This window comes from Miniopterus natalensis, chromosome 7 (genome assembly GCF_054644295.1).
Source record: "Miniopterus natalensis isolate mMinNat1 chromosome 7, mMinNat1.hap1, whole genome shotgun sequence".
In the NCBI taxonomy this organism is placed as follows: Eukaryota; Metazoa; Chordata; class Mammalia; order Chiroptera; family Miniopteridae; genus Miniopterus; species Miniopterus natalensis.
This window is the reverse complement of record NC_142087.1, coordinates 72665813-72691926: the sequence shown is the minus strand read 5'-3', so window position 1 is coordinate 72691926 and position 26114 is coordinate 72665813. Positions and strand designations below refer to the sequence as shown.

The window sequence follows — 26114 nt, the reverse complement described above, 5'->3', positions numbered from 1 at the left end:
TGGGAATCGAACCCTGATCTCCTTCATCCTAGGCCGATGCTCAACTGCTGAGCCACGGCCGGCTGGGCTGGTTAATTAATTTATGACAAAAGAAGCAAGACTGTTCAATGGGGTAAAGAGAATCTCTTCAATAATTGTTGTTGGGCCCAGTCAGTGTGGCTCAGTGGTTGAGCATCAACCCATGAACCAGGCGATCAGTTTGATTCCCAGTCAGGGCACATGCCTGGGTTTCGGGCTTGATCCCCAGTAGGGGATGTGCAGGAGGCAGCTGATCAATGATTCTCTCTCATCATTGGTGCTTCTATCTCTCTCTCCCTCTTCCTTCCTCTCTCTGAAATCAATAAAAACATTTTAAAAAATGGTTACACCTGAGGTCATTAGGCATAAACCTCAGACCCATTGAAAAATAATAATTGTTGGAAAAACTGGGCAGATACATGCAAAAAATTGAACTAGATCACTTTTTTATACCATATACAGAAATAAACTCAAAATGGGTTAAAGACTTAAATGTAAGGCCTGAATCCATAAAGCTGCTGGAGGAAGACAGGCAGTAAATACTTTGACATTGCTCTGAGTAATAATTTTTTTGGATATGTCTCCATGTGCAAGGGAAACAAAATTAAAAATAAACAAATGGGTCCTAGCCAGTTTGGCTCAGTGGATAGAGCATCGGCCGATGGACTAAAGGGTCTCGGGTTTGATTCTTGCCAAGGGCATGTACCTCAGTCGCAGGCTTGATCCCTGACCCTGGTTGGGGCAAGTGCGGGAGGCAACCAATCAATGTGTCTCGTATGTCTCTCTTTCTCCTTTCCATCCTCTTTGAAAAGCAATGGAAAAAATATCCTGAGATGATGATTAAAAAAAGAATAACTTATTGTAATAACTATGGTGCCAGGTGGATACTAGACTTATGGGGGGTGGATCACTTTTTAAGATACATAAATGTCTAATCACTATGTGGTACACCTGAAACTAATAAAACATTGAATGTCAACTATAATTGAAAAATTTTAAAAAGTAAAAGAAGTATAAAGCCAAAAGAAGAAAAAATTGTGTTCCCTAGTGAGACGCCCTTGAAAAACTGAGGGTGGTTAAGGCCTGGTGAAGGGAGTGAGTTCATTTTGGGATGTGCCAGGAAGTTCTGGGTTAACATAAATGAAATCCCCATTAGGTTCTTTTAGGAGTTCACTCATCACCATATTCTGCTTGTGGTGTAGATGGAACAAGAGATCTAAGATGCTTTCTTTTGCCCTCTCAGCGCATCTATTACCTTTCCCTGGAGTTCTACATGGGCCGTACACTGCAGAACACAATGGTGAACCTGGGCCTTCAGAATGCTTGTGATGAAGCCATCTATCAGGTACGGGTCCTTGGGGCCAGGCTGCCAGGTAGTCTCTCCTGTTGCACCGAGGTTTTAATCCAGGCCCCACAGAGGTGAGCACTGACAGAGGTGAGCATGGGTGTTAGGATTTGCAGCCACCAGGGGCCTGGGAAACGTCTAACGGTGTACTCTATCCTCTGTGAGGGCGAATGGGTTGGTGGGTGACGCTCCTCTTTCTCCAGGGGAGAAAGTAAGAACTAGATGGAAAGCTATTAATACACTGGAGTGCAAGGACACTGTTGCATTTAACGCTAAGGTTTAGAGGCTTCTAGAAACCACTGTACTCCTCACTCCCACCCTGGGGGCAGATTTATCGTGTGGCAGAAGTATTGTCCCACTTCTCCTTGCTTGATTGAACTGGTAACCTACCTCCAGTGTCCCGCCTCCACCCTAAGATAACCTCTTGTGCTCATCCTATCCAGTAATAAAACTGCCCTTTGTCCCCTAAACAGAATAGAAACTGCCTTTGCTTAGGGAGTCTTCATTAACAGTTGTTTAGTTGGAGGTCTTTCACATTTCCTTTGCAGTTTTAGAGCAGAGCTGAAATTGGTCCTGTTTTCTGTCTCTGTCCCACTTCCCTGTACATCATCTTTCTCCCTCACCCAGATGCTCAGTGTAGAATTTATGGAGTGTGAAGATGTATCACTTCTGCCCTTTTGCACATACACAGAAGGGTCCTTACCAGAGTTGTACCTTCCACTGCTTCTGCTAAGGTTTGGTTTTGGTTTTGAGGTGGGAGGTGCTCTGGGGGCCTTCTTGGAGGAGGTGTGGTGTGAGCCTTGCAGGGCCATCAGGCAGCCCAGCATTGTGGGGAATCATGCCTCCCCCGCCAAGACTTAGTGAAGAGGGTAGTCTGGGGCAAATAGTTTAAGTTTACAAGTTGACTCCCCAAAATGGGAGTCTTATGCTCAAAATTATCTTAAAAGATAGAGGCTATCTTCATTTGTCATTTCATCTCTGATTGCATGTTAGAACATGTTTACAAGTACTGTAGAACATACAGTCTGTTAGATCTTCTCTAGATTTTGCAATTGTATAAAGCATTTTGTTTTTTTCAAAGGATTTTCAGTTTATACAATTCTTACATATACTAAAGATTTTAGGGAATGTTTGTACCATAATTATACAATATTTGTTTATAATTTTTATTACAGAAAAAAATGTGTTAACTATAGAAACTTAGAAAATACAGGGAAGCATATATTCTTTTAAACATTGTACATTATTTTCTTAAAAGTGGTATTTCCCTTGCTGTCTAGCTTGTGTTTGAAAAGCTTTCATGTTGATCAAACCCTTAGTGTCTCATTTGCTGGGCCTTTCTAGTCCTAAGGTGGGTACTGGATGCTTTGAATAGGAACAAAAAGATGATGCCGAGCTGAGACAGGCCTTCTCCCCAGGCTCCCCATGTGCAATGTAATGTCAGAAAGAAAACATGACACAATGTATCATACAGGGCTAGAAAGCAGCTCCCAGGAGCAGTTTACGCTAAAAACTAGAACTTCAAAAGAAGCTGTTCTCTCTTGACTGAACCATCAAGGACACATTTAAAAATGTCTTCATTATAGAAAATTTTAAATGTATATAAAAATGAGTGATCGTTATAGTGAACTTTCACATACCCATCAGCTGGCTTCACCTGAGTCATCAAGCCCAACTCATGGCCACGCTTGTTTCATTTAAACCCAACCACGCCCAGACTGTGTAAGCCAACATCAGGCAGTATAATATTTCACTTGTAAATATTTCAACAGGTATCTCTAACAGATAGGGTCACACCATTATGATCCCTGGAATACTGACAATAATACTTTAAAAAAAAAAAATGTTTTTATTGATTTCAGAGAGAGGAAAGGAGAGGGAGAGGGAGAGAGAAACATCAATGATGAGAGTCCTTGATCAGCTGCCTCCTGCACGCCCCCTGCTGGGGATCGAGCCTGTAACCCGGGCATGTGCCCTGACCGGGAATCGAACCGCAATATCCTGGTCGATGCTTAACCACGGAGCCATGCTGGCCGGGCCTGACAATTAACCCTTTAACATCAGCTTTTTAGGCAGTGTGCCAATTTCTGATTGCCTTATAATTTTTAAGTAACATGTTTAGAAACTAAGTTGGGCCCTAGCCAGTTTGGCTCAGTGGTCAGAGCGTCGGCCCGCAGACTGAATTGTCTCGGCTTCGATTCTGGTCAAGGGCATGTACCTCGGTTGCAGGCTCGATACCCACCCTAGTCGGGGTGCATGGGGGAGGCAACCAATCGATGTGTCTCTCTCACATCGATGTTTCTCTCTCTCTCTCTCTTCCTCCCCCTCTCTCCCCCCTCCCCCACTCCCCCTTCCATTCTCTGAAAAGCAATGGAAAGAATATTCTCAGGTGAGGGTTAAAAAAAAGAAAGAAAATAGAAATGAAGTTGCATTTGCTCGATATATATCCTAATCTCTCTTAATCTATATGCTTCTTTTTTTAAAAATTTTTATGCATTGTTGTTTATTTGTTGAAACTGGGTTTGTCTTATAGAGTGTCCTCTTGTCTGCATTTGACTGATTGTGTCCCCAGCTGGAGTTAACCTTCTTTGTTTCGAGGATGCCACTCTCACCACTCCTACTCAATATTGTCTGATGGTGCTAGTCTAGGTATTTAGGCAAGAATATGAAGTAAGAAGCATCCAGATTGGAATGGAAGAAGGAAACTATGGAGATGACATGATCTAGAAAATCCTAAAGAATCCAATAAAGTACGTTAGAACAAATGAATGAATTCAGCAAGTTTGCAGGATAGATGATCAATCTACAGAAATCAACTATTTTTATATACCTGTAATGAACAATCCAAAAATGAAATTAAGAAAACAACTCTATTTAAATTAATATCCAAAAGAATAAAATACTTAGGAATAAATTCCAAAAGAGGTGCAAACTTATATTCTGAAAACTATAAAACAGTGTTGAAAGAAATTAAAGAAGACCTAAAAATAGAAAGGCACACTATATTAATGGCTTAGAAGACTTAGTGTTGTTAAGATGGCAATACTTCCAAATTGATGGACAGATTCAGTGCAATCCCCACTACGATTCCAGTTGGCTTCTTTGCAGAGATCGACAACCTGATCCTAAAATCCAAATGGATTTTAACATTGGATTTTCAAGTCTAGAAGAAAGCAGACTCTAACCTTTGATATAAACTCAAAAGATTTAAATATCTTTCCGCCTGGTGCTTGAGTGAAAATATTAAGTCATATTAAAATATTATCTCTGTTTCTATTCACAGTTGGGGTTAGACTTGGAAGAACTGGAGGAAATAGAAGAAGATGCTGGCCTGGGGAATGGAGGCTTGGGGAGGCTGGCAGGTAACTAACCCCAGGCGCCTGCCTACAACGAGTTTTTCCTAACACGGTGCGTTCCCAAGTGATCACATGGTGAGGCCAGGGTCAGCCGTGCTCCTGACACTTCTGACAGTGAGGGTAAATTGGTCCCTCTCAGTGTGTGTTCCAGGTCATAAACCTTTGCCTCTGGCAGGGGGAAAAAAATGCAAGATGTATGTCTCTTTTACCCAAGGGGCACTTTTCATAAAGATCATGAAGACCAGGCTTACCAGTGTTGGGGGACTGGTGCTGGGAGAGGAGAAGATTCCAATATACTAATCACTCTCCATGATCCAAAAGCCAGTAACTGGGAGAAAGATTAATAGAAACACACACACAGCTTTCAGAGCTGTTCCTTTGGGGGCATGTTACTCCTTTGGTAAACTATTTGAGAGCACACTCCGTTTGTGGGGGTTTTCTGTTTTAATTCTCTTAGCCAGTGTTTTTGGGGAGAGGGAGCAGGGTTAAGAACATGGAAGTGGAAAGAGCAGTCGCGGTGAGGTCTGATTTTACTGTGCGCCTCGGAGCGCTTTGGCACGGTGTCCCCAGGGCAAGGATGAGTTAGGTCTTGTGCTGCTCTTGTGTTGGGGGGGCGAGGGGAGGGTGGGCTCAGGCCCCTGCCACTGGTGTCATGAACCCTTTTGGGAGTTGTCATTTTGTAAAGAGAACAAATGCCCTAAAATTTATGGGGGCGGGTGTGTGTGTGTGTTTGTATTTTTAAATTTTAAAGTAAATTCTCCACAAATTATAAATGCAACATGTTTATCTCAAACAAAACAGCACATGGATCTATATAAAGAAACAATTGGCACCCTGACCGGGTGGCTCAGTTGGTTAGTGTCGTCCTGTACACCGGAGGCTTGTGGGTTTGAATTCTGAATGGGGCACATAGCTAGGCTGCAGGCTCGATATCCGGTCCGGGTGGGGTGCATACAGGAGTCAACTGATCAGTGTTTCTCTCTCTCTCCCTTCCTCTTCTAAAAATCAATAAAAAGCTTGTCCTTGGGTGAGGATTTAAAAAAAAAAAGAAAGAATTGGCAAGGCCTGCGTACCTCCACCCCTTGGTGTGAAAAGCCCGTGTGTGTCCTGTGCATCCTGCTCTGCAGGGCAGAGCTCTGTTTTAGTGTATGAAGGTGAGACCACACCAGACAGCTCGCCAGCCTTTCTTCCCCTGCAGCCCCGCTGGGAGCCCCAGTGTCCTCAAGCCCGAGAGTTTCAGTCCGCCTCAGTCCCCTTCACCCTGAAGGCATTCTGTTAATCATAGTAAAAACAGGACCTATTTCCCCAGCCCAAGGGAAGCTCCAGGCCACTTGGTGTCCTTTACTGGAGTGGCTGCCAAGCCTCTCCTCCTACCCCAAGCTTGGGGACGGTAAGCCAGGGGTTCCCATCCCCTGCCCTTCACAATCCACTTACATTCTGGGCATTTTCCGACTTTGCCAGTCAGATTCATGTTGACTACCTGCCCTGCCCCTTCTGTGGTGCCACTGGCCTTCCCTGAGGGCACCTCCTGCTTCACAGACTCCTGTCACCTGTGCAGACTTGGGCAGCCCCAGCCGCTGTCCCTCCTGTGGGAATGATTTCCTCAAAACAAGAGCCCAGATCTTACGTTTTTGGCGTTTTCCTTATTCTTGTCCCTCGGTAAAGGGCCTGACATCCAGGGATCTGTGCATGTTTGGTGAATTAGGCATATTTTTTATTTGCTTGGTGTTTTGTGTGTGTTTTTTCCTTTCCTTTTTTTCTTTTTTTTTTTTTTTGATCCAGGAGGTTAGTAAGGCTACCTTCTGGATCTTTACTTAAAACACTGCTTGCTTTTCCCCAAGACATTTTGATCAGAATAAGGGGTCAGTTTGGTGACATGCTGCTCCAGCCACTTCCCCGGCACCCTGGGCGCACTTTGGCGCTTGGGTATTTGGCACTGTGGACAGTGAAATGTACATTCCCAGCCCCCGTTTCTGTGCCTTCCCCACTAGTGTGTAGATGGTCCCCTGCTCTCCGGACAGCTTGGATTTGAGGTTGACTGTGCGGGGGATGGGGAGGCTGTCAGTTCAAGTGAGACTCTCTAGGAGAAATTGGCAGTGGGGCTGATGCACTTGAAGATGTGCCGAGTGTGGCTGTGTTCTCCTTTCCCCATCGTCCCACACCCCCCAAATCATCCCCACATTGATACCTTCTTGGCATGGCCCTGGGCAATCAAGTCGAAGGGAGTGAGGGGTATTTTGGTTTTCTTTTTCATGATACCTGAAGCTGACTGTGGTTACCACTGAATCACCAACACCCTGGAGGCTGGCAGCCCAGCACCTGCTTCTTAGGTGTCTGGGCATTGCCTCCGGTGGGCCTTGAACATATTGTCTTTGATCAGAAGAACTTCTTTGTGTTTGAAATTTTCAGCCTGCTTCCTTGACTCGATGGCCACCTTGGGCCTGGCCGCCTATGGCTATGGAATCCGCTATGAGTTTGGGATTTTTAACCAGAAGATTGTCAATGGCTGGCAGGTGGGTGAGACTTGGTTCCTTCACTAATTTCCAGCTCTCATTCACACAAGAATATAAATAGGTGCACTTTCAGTTCAGCTTTTAATATTTTAAACTCCTTCATGGAGAGACTACATGCCAGTCCTAGGCAAGCAGAGGTCGGGCAGGTCAGGACAATCTTACGAGCTCCATGCTTTCTTCATAGTTCCACATGGGCTGGCAGAAGTTGGTCTACTGTGTGAGCTCATTGCAAGTCTGATGGGGTGGGGCCCAGAGCCTGCGGGACCTTATAGGCGACACCAGGGGCAGAGAGTGGGTGGAGGTGGAGAGAATACCATAGGCTTTGTGCTGGTTTCCTGTGGTATCTCAGGGCAGAGTAAAAGTGGCCCCCTCTGTGGTTCACCCTCAGAGGGACAATTGTCCTGGAGTACTTAAAAAACAGTCGTAGTTGGTTTTGTTCCCACCTTCAGCCTTATCTCTCTGACACCAGTGAGAGGACAGCATCATGTGGGGTTAGAGGCCAAACCCTGCAAAGGAAAGTGGTCCTTAGTTAGGATTGAAAGTTTTGTAACTCGAGAGTAGTATATTGTCAACGAAATAGTTGATGGCTGGGGTGATAGAAATGCCCTGTATCTTGATGGGGTTTGAGTCACACAGGTATGCACTTGTCAGAATTCATCAATGGTATCCACAGGATTTATGCACTTCACAGTATACATATTATCCTAAAAAATAAACACACGATGAACTGTACTTAATGGCGAGCATGCTGAAATGGTCGGGGAGGAGTGTGTAAATGTGTGCAACTTGCTTCGAAATGCATCCAAAAATTAATGGATCAATGGATGGATTTGCAATAAATCAAGTATAATATTAACAGTTTTAGAACCTGGGTGGTGGGTGTTCACTGCCAATTCTTTTAGCATTTCTGTATGTTTGAAAATGCTCGTAATAAAATGTTGGCAAAGAAAATTATGGATAAAAATAAAACTTAAAACACATTTGTGGCCATTGTTTAATTTCTAGAAATACTCCCTCCAACCTTGAAAGAAATGCAGCTTTCCTCCTGGTGCCTTGCGGATAATTTCACTCACAGTTCGTCATGTGTGTGCTTGTCAGATGTACTCCAACCTGTGTACATGTGTTTCGTTCTGTTTTTAAGAAATGATCAAAGATGTCTAGTTTTAACTTTTGAGTTTTTTGTTTTGTTTTATTAAAGCATAGTTAGCATACAATATTAGTTTCAAGTGTACAACATAGTGATTCAACATCGATATACCTTACAATCTGATCACCATGGCAAGTCTAGTAACCATCTTACTATGCAAAGTTATTACAATATTATTGACTATGTTCTGTGTGCCATCTGTTACATCCCCATGACTTATTTATATTATAACTGGAGATTATAAAATGACCTTTGTTTCTCTCCACCTTTTTCACCCATCCTCTCACTCTCCCTCCCCTCTGGCAACCATCAATTTGTTCTCTGTTTCTATGAGTTTCTATTTTATTTTGTGTTTTAGATTCCACATATAAGGGAAATCATGTATTTGTCTTTCTCTGTCGGACTTGTTCACTTAACATAATACCCTCTGGGTCGATCCATGTTGTTACAAATGGCAAGATCTCATTCTGTATTATAACTGAGGAATATTTCACGTTTATATCACATATTCTTTACCCATTTATCTATTTTTGGGTACCTATATTACTTCCATATCTTGGCATTGAACATAGGGATGTATATCTTTTTGAATTAGTGTTTTTAGTTTCTTTGGATGCTTAGAAGTGGAATTGCTGGGTTATATGTTAGCTCTCTTTTTAATTTTTTGAGGAACCTCTGTATTGTTTTCCACAGTGGCTACACTAGTTTACACATGTGTTCTTTGACCCAACCTTTTACAGTTGAGGTCATGTGTATATTTATAAGACAGAACCTCTCACCTACTTGGTGTTATGGTTGTAAGCAGGAATGGTTTTTAGTGGTGGTTTTACGACCACAGACATTTCTTTCCTCTGGTTTCTAGTTCCTATACCTCTTGCCGTCTTGCATAGCAGCTTAAAGATAGTCCCAGGATGATAGGTGAGTGGTAAAGGTCTCCTCTCACCTTGTTTTCATGGGAGCCAATTAGTTAGAATGGTTTTTAGTTGAGTTTAGCTGCAGCAGAATTAAACGTGAGCAGTGGTCACACAGCAGCATGGTGGCCAACAGGGGCCACAGGACAGCCTACCTGTCAGGTAGGAGGACCCCAGAGGGGAGACTCCAATGCCTGTTGTATTTAGGAAGGTGCTGCTTCTGCAGACGACTGCTCTGTGGGAGATGGCCGGGCTCTGGAGCTGGAAAATCTCACTAATGGCAAGAACATTCTGCCAGGAGGTCAAAAGGGAGGGCTGGTCCTCTGATGAATACCTGCCGCACAGACAGAAGCATCTCGCCAGGAGTGCTGTGGAGAGGTGCATATTGAAGCAGTGGCCTCGTCCATGTCACCTTCCTAAAATCACAACCCAAATGCGCTCTCCGTGAATTTTTACTTTTGTGTAAGGACCATTAGAAAAAACCCCTCACCCTGCCAGCATGGCTTAGCGGATGAGCATCAACCTAGGATCCAGGAGATCGTGGTTTGATTCCCTGTCAGGGCACATGCCCAGGTTGCGGGCTCGATCCCCAGTAGGAGGCGTGCAGGAGGCAGCCAATCAATGACTGTCTCTCATCGATGTTGCTCTTCCTCTCCCTTCCTCTCTCTGAAATCAACAAAAATATATTTAAAAAAGAAAAAAACCTCAAAGTAACATACATAGATAGGGTTGTTTGTTCAATTTGAAGGAAAATAACTTGATTTTATTTAAATTTTAGTTAATTTGGGGGCGGTAAACACACAATACAATATACAGATGATGCATTGTAAAATTGTATACTTAAACCTATATAATTTTATTAACCAAGGTCACCCCAATGAAGTCAGTGATAAATAAATAAACCTATTATCAAAAATTGATTTAAAAAATAGATTTTAGTTAATTTATATTTATGATTCTTCATTTATTGCCCTACCAAATGAACTTATCCCGTTGCTTGCAAGCAGAATAAATTCCACAGGGTGGTGGGCAAAGCAGCCCAACCAAACTGTCAAACGTTGGAGTCTGTGAGACTGCTTTTAATTTCATTTGTGGGAGTGGTTTTGCATATTTACTGATTTTGGATGCCACTGGGTGTGGTTTCTGGAAAACAAGCAGAAAGGAAAGTGTCTTCCAGTGAAGTGCCCAGCCTGCCCACTGCAAGTGCTCCCCAGGAGGCAGGTTGGCCCCTGGCACCCATGGGTTTGTGATGTCATTTTCAAAGCAGTAGGCTTTCCGTGATCCTTTTTTTATTTTTAAATAAAAGCTATTGAGATACCAAGTTTTTAATATATTCACAAAGTGGGGCAACGATCACCACTATATTTCCAGAACATTTTTGTCAACCCAAAAAGAAACCCAGCACCCATCTGCAGTCACGCCCAGTGCCTGGTGACAATTCATCCGTGTCCTGTCTCTGGATTTGCTGTTCTAGGCATGTCACGTACATGGGGTCACACAATATGTGGGCTTCTTTGACTCTGCAAGGTTTATTCATGCTGTAGCATCATCAGGACCTCTTTTTATTGCTGAATTCAGGTAGTTCTTAATGTCTTTTCACTTTGATGCATTTTTCTGAATTTTGTTTTTAAAAAAATATCTGTATTGATTTCAGAGGGAGGAAAGGAGAGGGAGAGAGAGAGAAACGTCAATGATGAGAGAGTCATGGATCGGCTGCCTAGCCCGCAACCCGGGCATGTGCCCTGACTGGGAATCAAACCCCAATCGCCTGGATCCTAGGTCAGTGTTAAACCATGAGCCACACCTGGCTGGGCTTTCTGAATCTTGTTTGTTTTCTTAATAGTCCAGAGTGTTAATTTTAAGTATGTGGCCTTGACTAAAATTGGAAACCTTTGCATTGTAAATAGGCTGTAGTTTTGTTTCAGTGCTGGACCAGAGTCATTTTGACAGCTTGGTTAGTGCCGACCAAGGACAGGGTCAGCCTAGTGCCAAGGACTCTCTGTCTGTGAACTGAATTTGCTGCTGGCTGTTTTGCAGGTAGAGGAAGCCGATGACTGGCTGCGCTATGGCAACCCCTGGGAGAAGGCCCGGCCGGAGTACATGCTTCCTGTGCACTTCTACGGGAGAGTGGAGCACACCCCCGAGGGGGTGAAGTGGCTGGACACTCAGGTACCCACCTCCGCGTTTCCCAGGAAGCGTGACCACTTGGGTTTCCTTGTTGAGTTGGCTTTCTTTTGGAAGTGGGAGGTGTGCACCTGTATGAGCCACCATAAGCTTCCCTAGAAGACCTAACTCAAGGTAGAAGCCTGGGAGGTGTTCTTCTTACACATTCGATTTTTTACATTTTGTCAGAAAACTATCCAGACAATGGAAAATGCTGAACATGAAGCCACACTCTGTAGTGGCTATGTGTTGGGGTGGAGACCAGCAGTTGGTTAATGGCAAACAGGACAGCGTTGTGACAGGGACAAGGGCATTGATCCCCTGGGATATGTAAACAGCTCCCCAGCAGGTACTCCGTATGCTCTCTTGCCACGTGCTCCTGGTCCTTGGTGGCCCATGGCTCTCAGCAGTACCCCAGGTGTAGCTCACCACTGACTCTGATCCCTCAGAGCCCCAGATGTGTAGAGAGACCTGGGTGGATGTCCTGGAACAGGGCCCAGGCCATCTTTCCTAGCTGGTACCTGATGGCCGGACCAGAGCAAGAGCATGGAGTGCTGGCAGAGTGTGGTGACAGCCACAGCAGGGTGTATTTGCGGCGAGTCCAGTCTGGGCTCAGAGATGGCAGAGAGCACACATCTTGGTGGTTTGATGGGGTGGAGGGGGTGGAGGAGAGACCACGTGAGACAGAGGTAGTTGCTATGAGTAAGTCACAGTCGTCTAGTAACGTGGAGAGGATGAGAAAACCAGGGTGAGCCGGAGACGGGTAGTCACAGGCATGTAAAAGGGAGCCATCCAGACTTCCTACAACATGAGTGTTAAATAGAGCACATGAGGCTAGAGCCGGCTGGGGGCCTAAAGAGCCATAACAATCAGTATTTAGTTTGGAAAAGCAGAGAAGGGGATTTGGTTTTCCTAAATGTGTGTGCTGGTAGAAGATGGACATGTCAGTGTATGTAAGGAGGCCCAGAGCCTGCTGGGGCATCGGAGGCTGCATGTGATGAGGGCCTTACCCCAGAGGGCTGGCCGTGGAGAGGGAAGGAGGGAGTTGGAGAGGCTTTGCAGCGCTTGTCACTTGCTTGAACAAGGCCATGGAAATAGGGGAGCGGCGGGCAGGGTGAAGGTTGAGAGGAGATCGGGAGGGAAAGATGACACTGAGGCACCCTTACATAGTCCTTTGTGGCTGCCGGAGCTGATTTCATCTTGTGGAGCCACAGTTGCACTTGTATGAGCTACCAAAAGCATGCCTGAGAAGCCCCATTGGAGGGTCCGAGAGCTGGAAGAGACCTCGATGCTTTTACACTTCTTCCGGTGCCTCCCAGGAGCAAAGCTGTCAGATGGGAACCTGGGGTGCAGGAGCCTCTGTGGGTGGAGAGCAGGCCGTGCATTTCCTATTGGGAGCCGAGTGCGTGGCCGGTTTGGTTTCGTTGAGAGCTAGATATCAAGGCCTGCAACAGGAGGACCCTCACCGCAGATGTGGGAATGGAGGTCAGAAATGGAAGTAGCGTTTAGGGGGAAGTTAGTTGAGCGAGAAGAGGGAAGGCGTGGAGGGCAGCAGATGATGCCGGAGGAGTGGCTGCTGAGGGAGCGTGAGCCAGGTTCGCGCAGTGGCCCCTCCAGGAGCTGCAGCGGGAAGAAGTCTTAAGGTGGTGTCAGCGCTGAAGCAGGCCAGGCTACAAAGAGTGTGACCTCGGGAGTGTACTCAGGGTCTAGCCTGTGGGCCTAACTCAGGACGTCTGCGAGCTGGGGCTGCAGGTACAGGTGTGCAGCAGGGCGGGGAGGGTGTTGGGACTGTGGCCTGGCATAGGGCAGGTTGGGTGTGTTTTGGGCAGAAGGAGGAAAGCCAGGGGAGGGTGAGCGGGCGGCCCTCACCATGGGTGCCGATGCTGCTTCCTGCTGGGCCGGTGCTGCTCTGCGGGGAGGCCCGGGACTGGGGACTGTCTGCTGGCTCAGCCCTGACCCTGACCATCCCTCCCTCCGCCAGGTTGTGCTTGCCATGCCGTACGACACCCCAGTGCCAGGCTACAAGAACAACACTGTCAACACCATGAGGCTGTGGTCCGCCAAAGCGCCCAACGACTTCAATCTCCAAGACTGTGCGTTGTGCCCTTTAACCTTCATTGGGCGACTTATCCAAAACTCACGCAGCTCCTGTCCCCCCTCTGCACTCTCCCTGCTGCAGGCAGAGGGCAGCTTCCTTGTGAGCAGAGGACTTCCAGGGAGGGCCCACAGGCAGAGTCACCCCTCCAGGCCCAGGCCCTCAAGAAAGAGAAAGGGGTCTGGGACCCTGCAGGGCTCATGGGGGATAAGGCACCCAGCACCTTTTTGAGGGGTCGGGTGTGAGGCAGGCAAAGCAACACTTCTGTTCAGAAATGCTTACCCTCAGGCTGTTCAGGGAAGCAAGTGGGGCATCTGGGTGTGAGGGTGCACAGGAGAGGAATGTGGGTCCTGACCTCACCATCTCCTCTCTACTCTTAGTTAACACGGGCGGCTACATCGAGGCGGTCCTGGACCGGAATCTGGCCGAGAACATCTCCAGAGTCCTGTACCCCAACGACAACGTGAGTAGCGTCATAGTTTCTGTCTGTGCCGCACCTCGCCAAGTATAGGCTGGGGCTCTCTGCAAGGACCTGTTTGCTGGTGAGACCAGGCGGTTTCTGCTCTTCTGATGCCACTTTCCCAAGAAGTAGATGAGCCATTTGTCACGTGGGGACAGTAGTCCCTGTTTTGCAGTGACACCTTGAGATACAAGACAATCATGGTTTGAAACGTTCTTGGTCTTTAGTATGCCATCTCATCCTAAATATGAAGGTTACAACCACATTCTCTCTTGCCGTTGAATTTAGTGTCTGGTGGCATTTTTGTTGTTGCTGCCAGAAGAGCGCCCTTGAAATGTGCCTGTCTTAGTGGATCGTGTTTCTTTTTTTATTTTATCAAAGAAATATGTGCACATAGTAGCAAAGACCATTGGTGCTGACAGGCTCACGGTAAATGCCTCCTTCCCCCTTCTCCCCCCAGCCCCCGTGCTGGAGATTTTGAGCAGATTCTAAAACTTCAGGCACATGGCATTTTTAGAATGGACTTTGAAGGTTGCATTTCTGGGTGGCTCTGGTGTTCCTGGCCCTCAGCCTGTGACAGCTAAGGGACTAGACCCTCTTGCCTGGTGTCCTCATGCAGGATGGTAGGACCCTTTGCTGGCTGCCCTTGTGCTTCCTCCCGTCTGCAGGTCACACACATGTTAAGCCACTTATGTGCGACCTTCCGCCTGTGCCCTCGAGCTTCAGGTCACCTGACATCTGGGCCCCAGGATTGGGGGGGTCGGGGCATCAGCAACATGCTGGCACTCAAGGGCTCTCCCTCTTTCATCCACACACTCATCTCTACGGTCCCGGGGGCAGGACACCCCCAACCCTCAGCCTAGTAGCCTTTCCTGGTCCTAGGGGGCCCTCTGAGTGCCTGTAGCAGCCTCCGTGTCCGAGTTGGTGCCGGAGCTGTTACGTTTCTGCAGTTCTTTGAGGGGAAGGAGCTCCGCCTGAAGCAGGAGTACTTCGTGGTGGCTGCCACCCTGCAGGACATTGTCCGCCGCTTCAAGTCCTCCAAGTTCGGCTGCCGGGACCCAGTGAGAACCTGTTTTGAGACACTCCCAGACAAGGTTGGTTTGTTGACTTGGGATTGAGCTCAGTGGGGAAGGACAGGATGCTCGCAGGCTTGGTTTCTTCCTCACGGCTGGGGCACGGGTGGGAGAGCAGTATCCCCTCATCTTGGTCTCCTCGTCATTGTGGGGGGCAGTCCCCCTTCCCCAGCCAGGGCCACAGTGCGCCTTGCCAGGAGTCAAGGCTCCAGAGACACTGTAAAAGGCTCCCTTGGGCAAAGCCAGACGAGTTTGGCAGTTTCAGGTCAATGATTTTAAGTAAATCCAACATCTCCTCGTTGAGAGGGCCTTGGGCTGTAGGGTTGCGGGTCCTGCAGCTCCCGGACCCCTACGGCAGAGCAAACATGCTGCAGAGCCAGCCCCTGGAGTCCTCCCGGTCCTCCTCTGTGGCCCTCGGGCCCTGCTCCTTGGCCTGTTTTCAGGGTGGCCTGGCACCCGTGCCGTCCTGTCTGCTCCCTGCTGTCAGCCCTATAGACTCCTCAGGGGTGGGTGGCTGAGGACCTGAGGCCTGCACATACCAGCCACGTAGGCCCACCCCATGGGCGCAGGCGACTGAAGGCATCACCCTGTGTAAACCTCAGGTTGCCATTCAGCTGAACGACACCCACCCAGCCCTCGCCATTCCTGAGCTCATGCGGATCCTGGTGGATGTGGAGAGAGTGGACTGGGACAAGGTGAGCGTGAGGACGGGCGTGGGGGGTGATGGTGTCCCCCACAGAGCTGGGCACGTGGGGATGACAGTATTCCCTGCAGACGTGGGCACATGGGGTGACATTCCCCACAGAGCTGGGGACGTGGGGAAACAGTATCCCCTGTAGGACAGGGCACATGGGGTGACAGTGTTCCCTGCAGAGCTGGGTATGTAGGGCGATGGTGTCCCCCTGCAGATCTGGACACGTGGCTCAGTGTTCCCCACAGAGCTGGGCACATGGGGTGATGGTATCCCCTATAGAGGTGGGCATGGGGTGATGCTATCCCCCTGACCTTGGAGTCTGTCCCAGCAATGGTTGTGAGTACTGAGCTAGTCCTACAGCTCTGAGGGAGGCCTTTCCCCTGTGGCCTTGGCAGAATGGAGGGTCATTGTCCTCAAGAAGACGGGGACTGAGGGGAGAACAAAGTTCCAGGAGCAGGTCTGGTGTTTCTGCCAAGAGACCAGAACATAGTGAGTGGGATCAGGGGTGCAAGGACACAGACAATTTTTTTTGGAAGCCAAGAAAAGGATTCTGACACTTCTTAGGGCTTCTAATATATATTTTCTCATCTTAGAAATCATGGCAAAAGTCCCAGGAAGTATTACGTTTAAAGAAATACATTGTTTACATCTTTATATGTTTGTTTTCGTGACTTATTTTGGTCCTAGATTCTTTAGTATAGTGGTGTATTTTTGACCTAGTCTAATTAGATCAACATGTGAAACCATAAAACAAAAGGTACCCAGAGCCCCTCTGTTGTCTTGGGGTGCACCTGATGGGACGAGGCGGCCCGTCTTGGGTCCTGTCCACTCCTGGCCAATAGAGGGCAGGACCATACAGTTATGAGTGTTCTCCAGACTGTGGGTGTGAAGTCAGTTTAGTGGAAATAAAATAGAAAACTGCTTAGTGCTCTGTTTTGTTTACCAGTAAGATGTAGTTTACAGAGAACCCTTGTGCACTGTTGGTGAGAATGCAGATTGGTGCAGCAGCTTCCTCAAAAAATATAAAAATGCAACTGCGTTATATGACCCAGCAATTACACTTCTGGGTATATATCCAAAGAAACCAAAACACCAACTTGAAAGGACATATATACACCCCTATGTTCGTTGCAACGTTATTTATAAATAGCCATTGTGGAAGCAACCCGAGTGCCCATCTATAGACAGGTGGTTAAGGAAGTGGTACAGCCCTGGCCGGTGTGGCTCAGTTAGTTAAAGTGTCATCCTGAGCACCTAAGGGTTGTGGGCTCAATTCCCAGTCAGGGCACATACCCAGGTCGCTGGTTCAATCCCTCGGGTGTGTGTGGGAGGCAGCCGTTTGATGTTTCTCTCTCTCTCTCTCACTCCCTCTCCCTTCCTGTCTCTCTAAAATCATTAAAAACATATCCTCAGGTGAGGATTAAAAAAAAAAAAAAAGTGGGACATAGATACAATGTGCTATTCCCAGCCATACAAAAGAATGAAATCTTACCATCTGCAAAAGAGTGGATGGACCTGGAGAGTATTATGCTAAGAGAAATAAGTCAGGCAGAGGAAGACAAATACCAAGTGATTTCACTTATATGTGGACTCTATAGAAAAAAGTAAAAAAGCAAAACTGAAACAGTCTCATAAACACAGACCAGACTGATGGTTGCCAGGGGTCTGGGGGTTGGGGGACTGGGTGAAAAAGGTGAAGGGATTAAAAATATAGATTGGCAGTTACAAAAAAGTCACGAGGATGTAAATACAGCACAGGGAATATAGTCAGTAATACTGTAGTAACTATGTATGGTGCCAGGTGGACACTGAAAATACCGAGGGGATAGACTTTGTAAAGTCTGTGATTTTTTTTTTTAAGACTTTTTTAAAAAAAATATATCTTTATTGATTTCAGGGAGAGGAAAGGAGAGGGAGAAAGAGAGATAGAAACATCAATGATGAGCGAGTCATTGATCAAGCTGACAACCCAGGCATGTGCCCTGACCAGGAATCGAACCCTGATCGCCTGGATCCCAGGTTGACGCTCAACTGCTGAGCCACGCCCGGCTGGGCAAGTCTGTGATTTTCTAACAATTATGCTGTACACCTGAAACTAAGAAAAAATAATATTGAATGTAAACTATATGGAAATTAAATAAAATAGTTACGAAAGAGGGAAACTGAGGTGATTCTAGGCCGTAGGGTAAGGTTTATTCATTTGTGTGTGTTTGCTAGGTCAGGATGCATAATGTTTGTGGATCATATCAGGAAAGTGAAGGGCATTGGGCTCAACTGCAGCTTTGAGAAGTTTCTAGACAGGCCTCGGAGAGCAGGCCCCTTTCTCGTAAGATCTTAACGTCTGCCTTTGATCCTAGCCTTTCCCCTTGCTTAGGCATCTGGCAGAAGAGCTGCTTGTCTCTAAACAAAGCACACTGGAATGTTCTAGGCCTGGGAAATCACAAAGAAGACCTGTGCGTACACCAACCACACCGTGCTGCCGGAGGCCTTGGAGCGCTGGCCCGTGTCCATGTTTGAGAAGCTGCTGCCAAGGCACCTGGAAATTATCTATGCCATTAACCAGCGGCACCTGGATGTAAGCACCGGCCACGCTGGAGCGGGAGTGAGGCTGGTGGGCCGTTCCCGTGCCAAGTGGCCCTCCTGTGTTCTCCACATTACTTCTTGAAACAGCCTGTGTGCAGCAGAGGGTTTTGAGGCCTGGGGGCTGTCACTTGACAGAGCTGTTGGCAAGTCCCCACACCTACACCCCTGCTATATACGTGGGAGTTATGGATTCAGGTCTTAAAAATGTTCCTGTTCCCCTGCGGGGTTTAGATTTAAGTGTCAGTTCTTGTAATGCCAGAGACCTTTATCCTGAGATGACATAGCAGCAACTGGGTGATTTGGAAACAAAGTTCCTGTTTCCTTTGTTACCTGCAGAAAAGATAATGGTACGAACATAGGAGAGGACTTAGAATTTAGGTGTGATTATAGTTCATTTTTTAACCTTTTGGTGAAGAGGCAGCTGTTCCCTGTCAAAATGTGTTTAAAACCTACTTCGGCCAACAGGGACAGCATTCCCATCTTTTCCTTGTAAGTCGCATGGCGTGTCCTTAGCACCGCTGGTCCTCTAGTCCGGCCGCTGACAGAGCAGCTCTGCCGAGTCCCCCTGGGCTTTTCCCTGGGCCGATGCAGTGTGGGACGATGGGCTTTTAGAGGAGCATCCGGGGTATTTGAGTGCAAGTTTGGGGGGCAGCAGCTCCAGGATCTTCTTGGAGGAAACCAAACTTCCCTCAGGGAGCCCCTGGCCATTGTGGGACCTCCTGCACTCCTGCTCATGGTTCTTTGTCTTGGTAACAGCAAGTGGCTGCCCTGTTCCCTGGGGACGTGGACCGCCTGCGGAGGATGTCTGTGATTGAGGAAGGGGACTGCAAGCGGATTAACATGGCCCACCTGTGTGTGATCGGATCCCATGCTGTCAATGGCGTGGCTAGGATCCACTCGGAGATCGTGAAGCACTCGGTGTGAGTGAGGCCAGTGTTTGTCCTGAGCTAGGGTGTACCCCCTTCCTGACCCCACACCTGCCTCTGGGGACTGTGGCTGGGGCGTATGGCCCGTGCCTCACACCATAACTGTGCTTCCCTCGTGGGCGATGGCTGACCTGCCCAAAGCACCTTGGCCAACAGGTGATGTTGAGGAGCTGAACCTTCTCATCACTGGGGGCGGCTCTTTCTGCATTGCGGGTCTGTCCAGGCAGAGGCTGGGCTCCTGGCGCCATCTGCTGCTGGCTCAGTGCTATGAGGGCCCCCGTGGGGATGAGTGTCCTGCCTCGGACAGGGCTGAGGTTAGGGTGTGATGGGCAGTAGCTGGTCACTGTGAGAATGGAGGGGTTCTTTGGTCAGACCTTGTGCTTCCTGTCCCGTTAGTGGGTTGTGACCCTAGAATTCCCCCCATCCTACACTTCTGAGAGTGCTAGGCAGGCCCAGACCAGGTCTGTTCGTGTGGAGACTTCTGCGTTCCCGGTGCCTGCCCAGAGCCTTTAATCCATACATCAGGCTTCTCAGTAGGGGCCGTAGTTTCCATTCTACAGATATGGAAACTGAGCCCGTTTTTCCACGATAGTGATCGCTTTAGAAAATGGCCGGGCTCTGCCGCCTGTGAGGTTACAGCTGGCCCCAGGCTGCATGGCGTGCTGTGGGACAGCGGAGAGCCGGAGCCGCGTGCCTGCTGTCCTGAGCGCGCAGTAATGCTGACTGCTCTGCGTTCCTTAGAAAACAGAACAGGGAAACTGAGCTCCGGGACCTTCCCGGGATTTCCTTACAAGGTCCTTATGTTCTTCTTGCCTTGTTCAGAACACAGCGCTTGTCACCATTGCTTGTTTTCCGTGGTTTTAGCTTTAAGGACTTTCACGAGCTGGAGCCAGAAAAGTTCCAGAATAAGACGAATGGCATCACCCCCCGGCGGTGGTTGCTCCTTTGTAACCCGGGTCTGGCTGACATCATCATGGAGGTGAGAGTGGCCACCTCTGAGTCCACGGGGAACTGTGGACATAGTTAGAGTACAGCCGCTGCCCACCTGGTGTCAGGCCCGTCACCAGTGGGTGCTGAGTTTGCAGCACACTGCTCCTTTGTGTGTGGAGCGCAGTGGCTCCTCGATGGGAGTAGGTGGCATCCGGCTGCCACCCCTGAGCATGGGAGCACTGGGACAGACAGGGCAGTAAGTCAGTGGCCTCTGGGGCCTGTGAGGGGTAGTTCAGAATCGAGGTCCTGGGCTTTCAGGAGGGGCTGGGTGGGGCCACCCGGCCAAGCAGCAGCCATAGGCCAGCGGCTGAAGAGGTTTTGTGAGCCACAGACACAGTAGTGTCTTTGCTCATGTGCTCACTCAAGAGGGAAAGAAGTGAGCCTTCGTACGTGCTAGGCGGTGTGCTAGGCTGGAGGATGCGGCAGGGGCTGTGGGGCAGTGCCTGGGGCGAGGGCCTGCTGTGGGACGCTGCCTGGCTGGGGCTGCGTGTGTGTCAGGGAAGGCACAGCGGAGCCAAGGTCCGAAGAGTGAGTGGGAAGTAGCCAGAAAACAGACACGGGTGACAGAACGGCGGGCAGTCCTAGGAGGACAGGTTCCGACGCGAGGAGAAACCACGTGCTCCTTTACAATTCTCCAGAAAATCGGGGAGGGCTTCCTGACCGACCTGAGTCAGCTGAAGAAGCTCCTGCCCTTGGTCAGCGATGAGGCGCTCATCAGGGACGTGGCCAAGGTCAAGCAGGTAGGCCGTGTGCAGCCTGGCCCTGTGCCTCAGCCCGAGTGTGGGGCAGTGGCCCTGCCTGTTCCGTGTTGGGGCCCAGGGGCTGAAAGTCCGTCTTCTCCACTCAGCTTTTCAGACGAGGACCCAACTGACCTCGGGTCACGCAGGAGGCGGGCGGGCGGCGGGCGGGCGCAGGTGCCCAGGTGCCCAGAGCAGCCTTGAGCGCACCTTGGCCTGCGGGAGAAGCTTGTCTGGGGGGAAGGCTCAGGGGGCTGATTCGGATCGGGCACTGAGCCTCTCCCCGCTGCAGCCAGCCTCATAGCCTTACAGGCCGGTCGCTGAGGCTTCCTGGGCCAAACGCCACGTGCCCCCCCCGCCTGCCTCTGCTGGGCCCAGGAACAGCCCCTCATTTTGAAGTCTCACCCTCCCTCTTCTCTGCCCAACTGCCCACACCTGTCTCCTTTTACCTACGTTCACTGGGTTCCCTTTGTTTTGCTTTTCTGATCCTTTGCTTTTCCCCAGCTTTGCTTTTTGGGCTAGTTTTCCATTTATTTCTGCCACTGGTGGTGCGTGTTCACTTTCAGGATCAAGCTTCCCCCACGCCTGCTTTTCCTCACACGGCTGCTATCCCTGAGCCCCCAGCACGGGTCTCCCAGTCTTCCTGCCGCCCCCCCCCCGGGGCAGCCGCAGACCTCTGGGGAGCCCCTCTGTGCCCCGTTTCTGACAGTGGGACCCAGATATTCTCAGCCCAGGTGGGGGGCCAGGCGTTATCCGAAGGGGAGCTTGTGGATTTTGTCCCCGTGGACCGTTCAGTCCATCCTCTTGATTCGCCCAGGAGAACAAGCTGAAGTTCTCTGCCTTCCTGGAGAAGGAGTACAAGGTGAAGGTCAACCCCTCCTCCATGTTCGACGTGCACGTGAAGAGGATCCACGAGTATAAGCGGCAGCTGCTGAACTGCCTGCACACCGTCACCCTGTACAACCGTGAGTGCGGCTCCGCTCCCTCTAGCTGTCCCTGGGCCCGGGCCCTTCTTTCACGCAGTCGGGCGGAGGGGCCTGTGTGTGACATCGCGCAGGGATTGTGAGCCATAGCTCTGTGTTCTTCCCTGTGCTCGGTGTCTGAGGAGTTGCGAGGGAGTGGAAGGTGAGCTCTGTCTCTGCTCTGGCCCGCCGGGGCCTGAGCTACGCAAGGCAGGCGACTGGTTAAATGCCTCCGGAGGGCCATGGACGGCCCCAGGGAGTCAGCATGGGGCCTGGGGTGGGCAGGAGGGGGGTGGGGAGCTTCCGGGAACTCCAAGGCTAGGGTTTATGTTCAGTTCAGCTTTTATTTTAAATTTAGTTATCTTTGTTAGACTTGAGTTATTTGGAAAGATTTTACTTATTAGAGACATTTAAAGTATGCTTATAAAAAACAAAATAGTATATGTTAAATTTATATGTGTACCTTTAATTGGTTAAGCAGTATTTCAGTGTGAGGACATGTGAATCAAATATGAATATTTGCTAGTTTTACAAATATCATAATAAAACCTTGAGGAATAACTTAGTTTTTAAAGCTTTGTAATGTAATAAAGTGATTCATTTTGAAAACCAAGGAAAGTGCACGTACTCTTCTAGAGGGAAAGCCCCTCTCGGGAACACGAGCGCTCCCGTTACCAGTGAGCCAGGCGGGTCAGGTGGCGGAATCTGGCTCCTTGGGAGGCGGCGGAGTGGCAGGGTAGGTGCCTGTGATGCTCCCATGCTCCTGGCCCCAGACCTTAGAGACGCCGCAGGTGCGGGCCCTCCTGTGTGGGGCTGAGGGAGGCGCCTTACCACATGCTTCCCTGGCCAGAAATAGTCGTCCATGGAGCTCTTGTTCTGTTTTATTTGCCATGTTTTTCTTTTGCAGTCAGGATTTTCTGCGTTTTATTTGTTATTTCCTCAGTGATGTCCCTGAGTCCCCTCCTTGAACCCAGTTTGTGAGCAGCAGAGAAGTCACTGGGCGCCCCTTTCTTCCTCCCGCTGTGGCCCCCTCTGCTGTTAGTCTCTGTCGTTGCCGTGTGCCTTTGTGCTCCCATCAGGCACTTCTGCTGCGGTGCTTCTCAGCTGCTAAGGACACCCTGTGACCCCGGCTGTTTCGATGAGTCGGTCGGGCTCGTGCCCATTTGCTCTTCATGCCCGTGCACACGTGTGTGCAGGTGTCCTCTGACTGCTGCTCCCAGCCCTGACCTGACTTTTGCCTTGGCCTGCGGATGAACACACTCAGTGCTCACGAGGCCCCCTGCAAAGCCATCCTGCCTGGGTTTCCCTCTAGTTCACAATGCCACTCCCGTGAACCGCACTCCCCAGCTTCTCCCTTGTTCCTTCAACATGGATGGTTTGAAGGTGACATTCTCAGTTCACTTGTTTTCGTTGAGCATCGTTTAGGTCCTGTGCTCCCCTGTCTAGAGGGTGGGTTCGGGTGTCTTGGGTCTGTGCTAGTTTCACTGGGCTGCCTGGGCGCTGGCCGCTGTGGGTCCGTTTCCCTGACACTCAGGCTGCTCTTTGACTGTGTTGGTTGCTATCTTGTATTATCTCTAGAAAGTTTTCTTGAAATGTATTTAAAACACTTGTTAGTGCCACAGTTTTGGTTTTTCTTCTTCTGGGACTCTAGCTAGGTGTGTGCGTGTGTGGCGGTGTGTGTGTGGGGTTCTTCTACCTACCTTCTTGCCTGTTGATTTCTCTCTGATCATATCTAGAGGCCTTTCCTTTTCCGTTAGGTTCTCTGCTCTTCCCGCTCCATCCTCTGTGTCTGCGGTGCTGTGTCTTCTCTCCCTCTTGGCTTCTGTAATCAGGCTACACTTACCTGTGGCAGTTCTGCCTTTCCACTCCCATGTTCTCCTTTAATGTGCTCCCGTGTTCCACCCTTTCCCAAGGTCTTGTAGTTCAGCTCTGTGGTCCCCTTTCTACGTTGATAGTCATCACAGGTTGGAGATTCACAGAGGTTTGTTCCATTTCCTCTTGTCTGTCGGGAAGCTGTGTTTATGTTTGTAGTTCCCAGATGAGGGAGCTGCACTGTGCAGGGTTCCAGGGCAGCTTTGGGCTTCCCCAGGGCCTGGTACCTCTCTGTGGCTGCATCTCCTCTGTCTCTGCCAAGTCCACACTGTCTCAGGGGCTCCCCGACCTGACTGTCATGGTTTCTGCCCTATGAGACTCTGTTCGCCAGGATATCAGCTCCTCCTCCCCAGGTTTCCCAGTGGGAGAGGTGCTGATGAGGTCAGCCTGCCTGCCCCCCGGGGCTCCTTCCCTGTCTCCTGTGCTTATGGCCCCTCTGGGGAGGCCAGGTCTCGAGACCCTTTGCATTCCCAGCCCTGTTCCCCACCTACCCCTGTGACCTGACAGAACTGGCTCAGTGGTCTGGAGTGTGCATATTTTTCCTAGGAAAGTTTTGGTGAAAACGTAGCTTGTATTTTTATTATTTTCTACACTTCATGTTATTCTGCCTGATTTCTGGGAGTGGGAAGGTCCAGAAGCCAGGTACAATCATGTTCCTACTAGAACATGAAGTCAGATGTTAAAGATCAGCCACAACTCTACACTGCCCATGGCTGGTCCCAGTTCTGATAAATGCTGCCTAGGACTGCCTGTCGCCCCTGTGTAGACATCACCCCCACCCCCCAGCTCCCCTGACACTGAAATTGAAAACTGGTGGCCTGGCGAGCACACACTCAGTTTGCAGGGGCTGAAGGTAAGCCGACCATTGTCGACCTAGTGTCCGATCCCCCATCTTTCCCCATGCAGGAGAGCTTCAGGAAGAGAGTGGGAGACTTGGGGTCTTGCCTGACACCCCTCGAGGGCTAATGGTGCCATTACCACAACCGTGAGGTCACCTCTTTTTCGAGTGCCAGTCATGTACAAGGGCCTTGAGTCCTGGTGACCAGACCCAAACCGGGCTCCTGTGTCAGAGTGTTCTGGAAACAGGTGCACTTTTCCTGTGGCCTTTGAAAGAGTCTGCTCCTGGCTGGCCTTCCTCACTCCCCTGGGACCCATGTGCAGAATCCAGGGGCGTTGTTCCTATTCTGTGATGGGATTTCCTGGCGGGTGTGTGGGGCCCAGTGGCCATGCCCTACTACCTTTGTTGGGTTGACCTCTGAGTACACTGGTCACCACGGCTCACTTGAATCTCTTGTTTGTCCTGCAGGAATAAAGAAGGACCCTGCCAAGGCTTTTGTGCCCAGGACTGTCATAATCGGGGGTAAGGTGAGGTGATGTTCTCTTTGCTTGATATTTGGCCAGAATGCACAAACCACACTTTTCAGCAGTGCCACTGGGCCCAGACTTGGGCACCAGCTGCCCCCTCGACAGGACGCTGTGGGTGGCTCGGAGCCAGCGTACACACAATGCCAGAGGATCCCTGACCCCCAGGTGGGCCAAGTCGGTTCAGTCTTCAGCTCAGTAGATGGGACCCCTGCCTACCCAGCACACTGGGGGGTTCCCAGCATCAAGGGCAGCCCCCAGGGGGCTTCTTGGCCTCTCCATTTGATGGAGTGGTACCCTTTCTCTGCATAACCACTGACATTATACACTGTTCCTGGCTCTTGGGGTCCAGCTTGCCTACAATGCTCCCCACCCACAACACGCACGCGCGCACACACGCACACACGTGCGTGCGCACGCTAAGAGGATGCAGGTTGCTGGCTGCTTCACTGACCAGATGTGAGCCTGCTCTGAGCTCCGCCTGGCTTTATTTCCTTTCATTTACTGTGGCATATGCTTTGGATGCACTGTTGTGGAATCTAGCGGATCGCCCTTAGGCAATGGTGGGTCCCATCATTGTGCTCTGTGTTCTAGGACCCACCCTCTGCCGCTTTTCCCCAACAGCCTGGTGTCATCAGGGAGTGTGAGGAGCTCTGGGGCACAGCTCCTTTATGGGGGACCCCGGGGTGGGGACAGGCTCTGTCCTTTCCTCTGACTCAAGCACATATGAGGGTGGACAGGAGGCTCAAGCCTTCTGTGAGCCCACTGGCTTCAGATGGCCCCACACACCTACCTCGTTTTGTCTCTGCCCACTCTCTACCCCCAATTCCTGCTATTTCTGAACCTTATTCTAGACATCATGACATGTCATTTGTTAGTATTTCAATATTAAAAATTTCAAGCCTAG

At 49.5% G+C, this 26114-nt stretch overlaps 1 protein-coding gene across 1 annotated transcript in view; it reads left to right on the top strand.

Annotated features, from left to right (window-relative positions):
* PYGB (glycogen phosphorylase B) overlaps positions 1-26114 on the top strand; it is a 57437-nt gene that overhangs the window by 21895 nt on the left and 9428 nt on the right. Inside the window, exons 2-15 of the mRNA XM_016219065.2 lie at positions 1262-1363; positions 4647-4725; positions 7129-7232; positions 11328-11459; positions 13435-13546; positions 13929-14011; positions 14959-15102; positions 15684-15776; positions 18204-18350; positions 19115-19278; positions 20149-20263; positions 20913-21014; positions 21829-21976; positions 25152-25210. Of these exons, the coding sequence (XP_016074551.2) occupies positions 1262-1363; positions 4647-4725; positions 7129-7232; positions 11328-11459; positions 13435-13546; positions 13929-14011; positions 14959-15102; positions 15684-15776; positions 18204-18350; positions 19115-19278; positions 20149-20263; positions 20913-21014; positions 21829-21976; positions 25152-25210 (1584 nt within the window). The remainder of the gene's footprint in view (positions 1-1261; positions 1364-4646; positions 4726-7128; positions 7233-11327; positions 11460-13434; positions 13547-13928; positions 14012-14958; positions 15103-15683; positions 15777-18203; positions 18351-19114; positions 19279-20148; positions 20264-20912; positions 21015-21828; positions 21977-25151; positions 25211-26114) is intronic.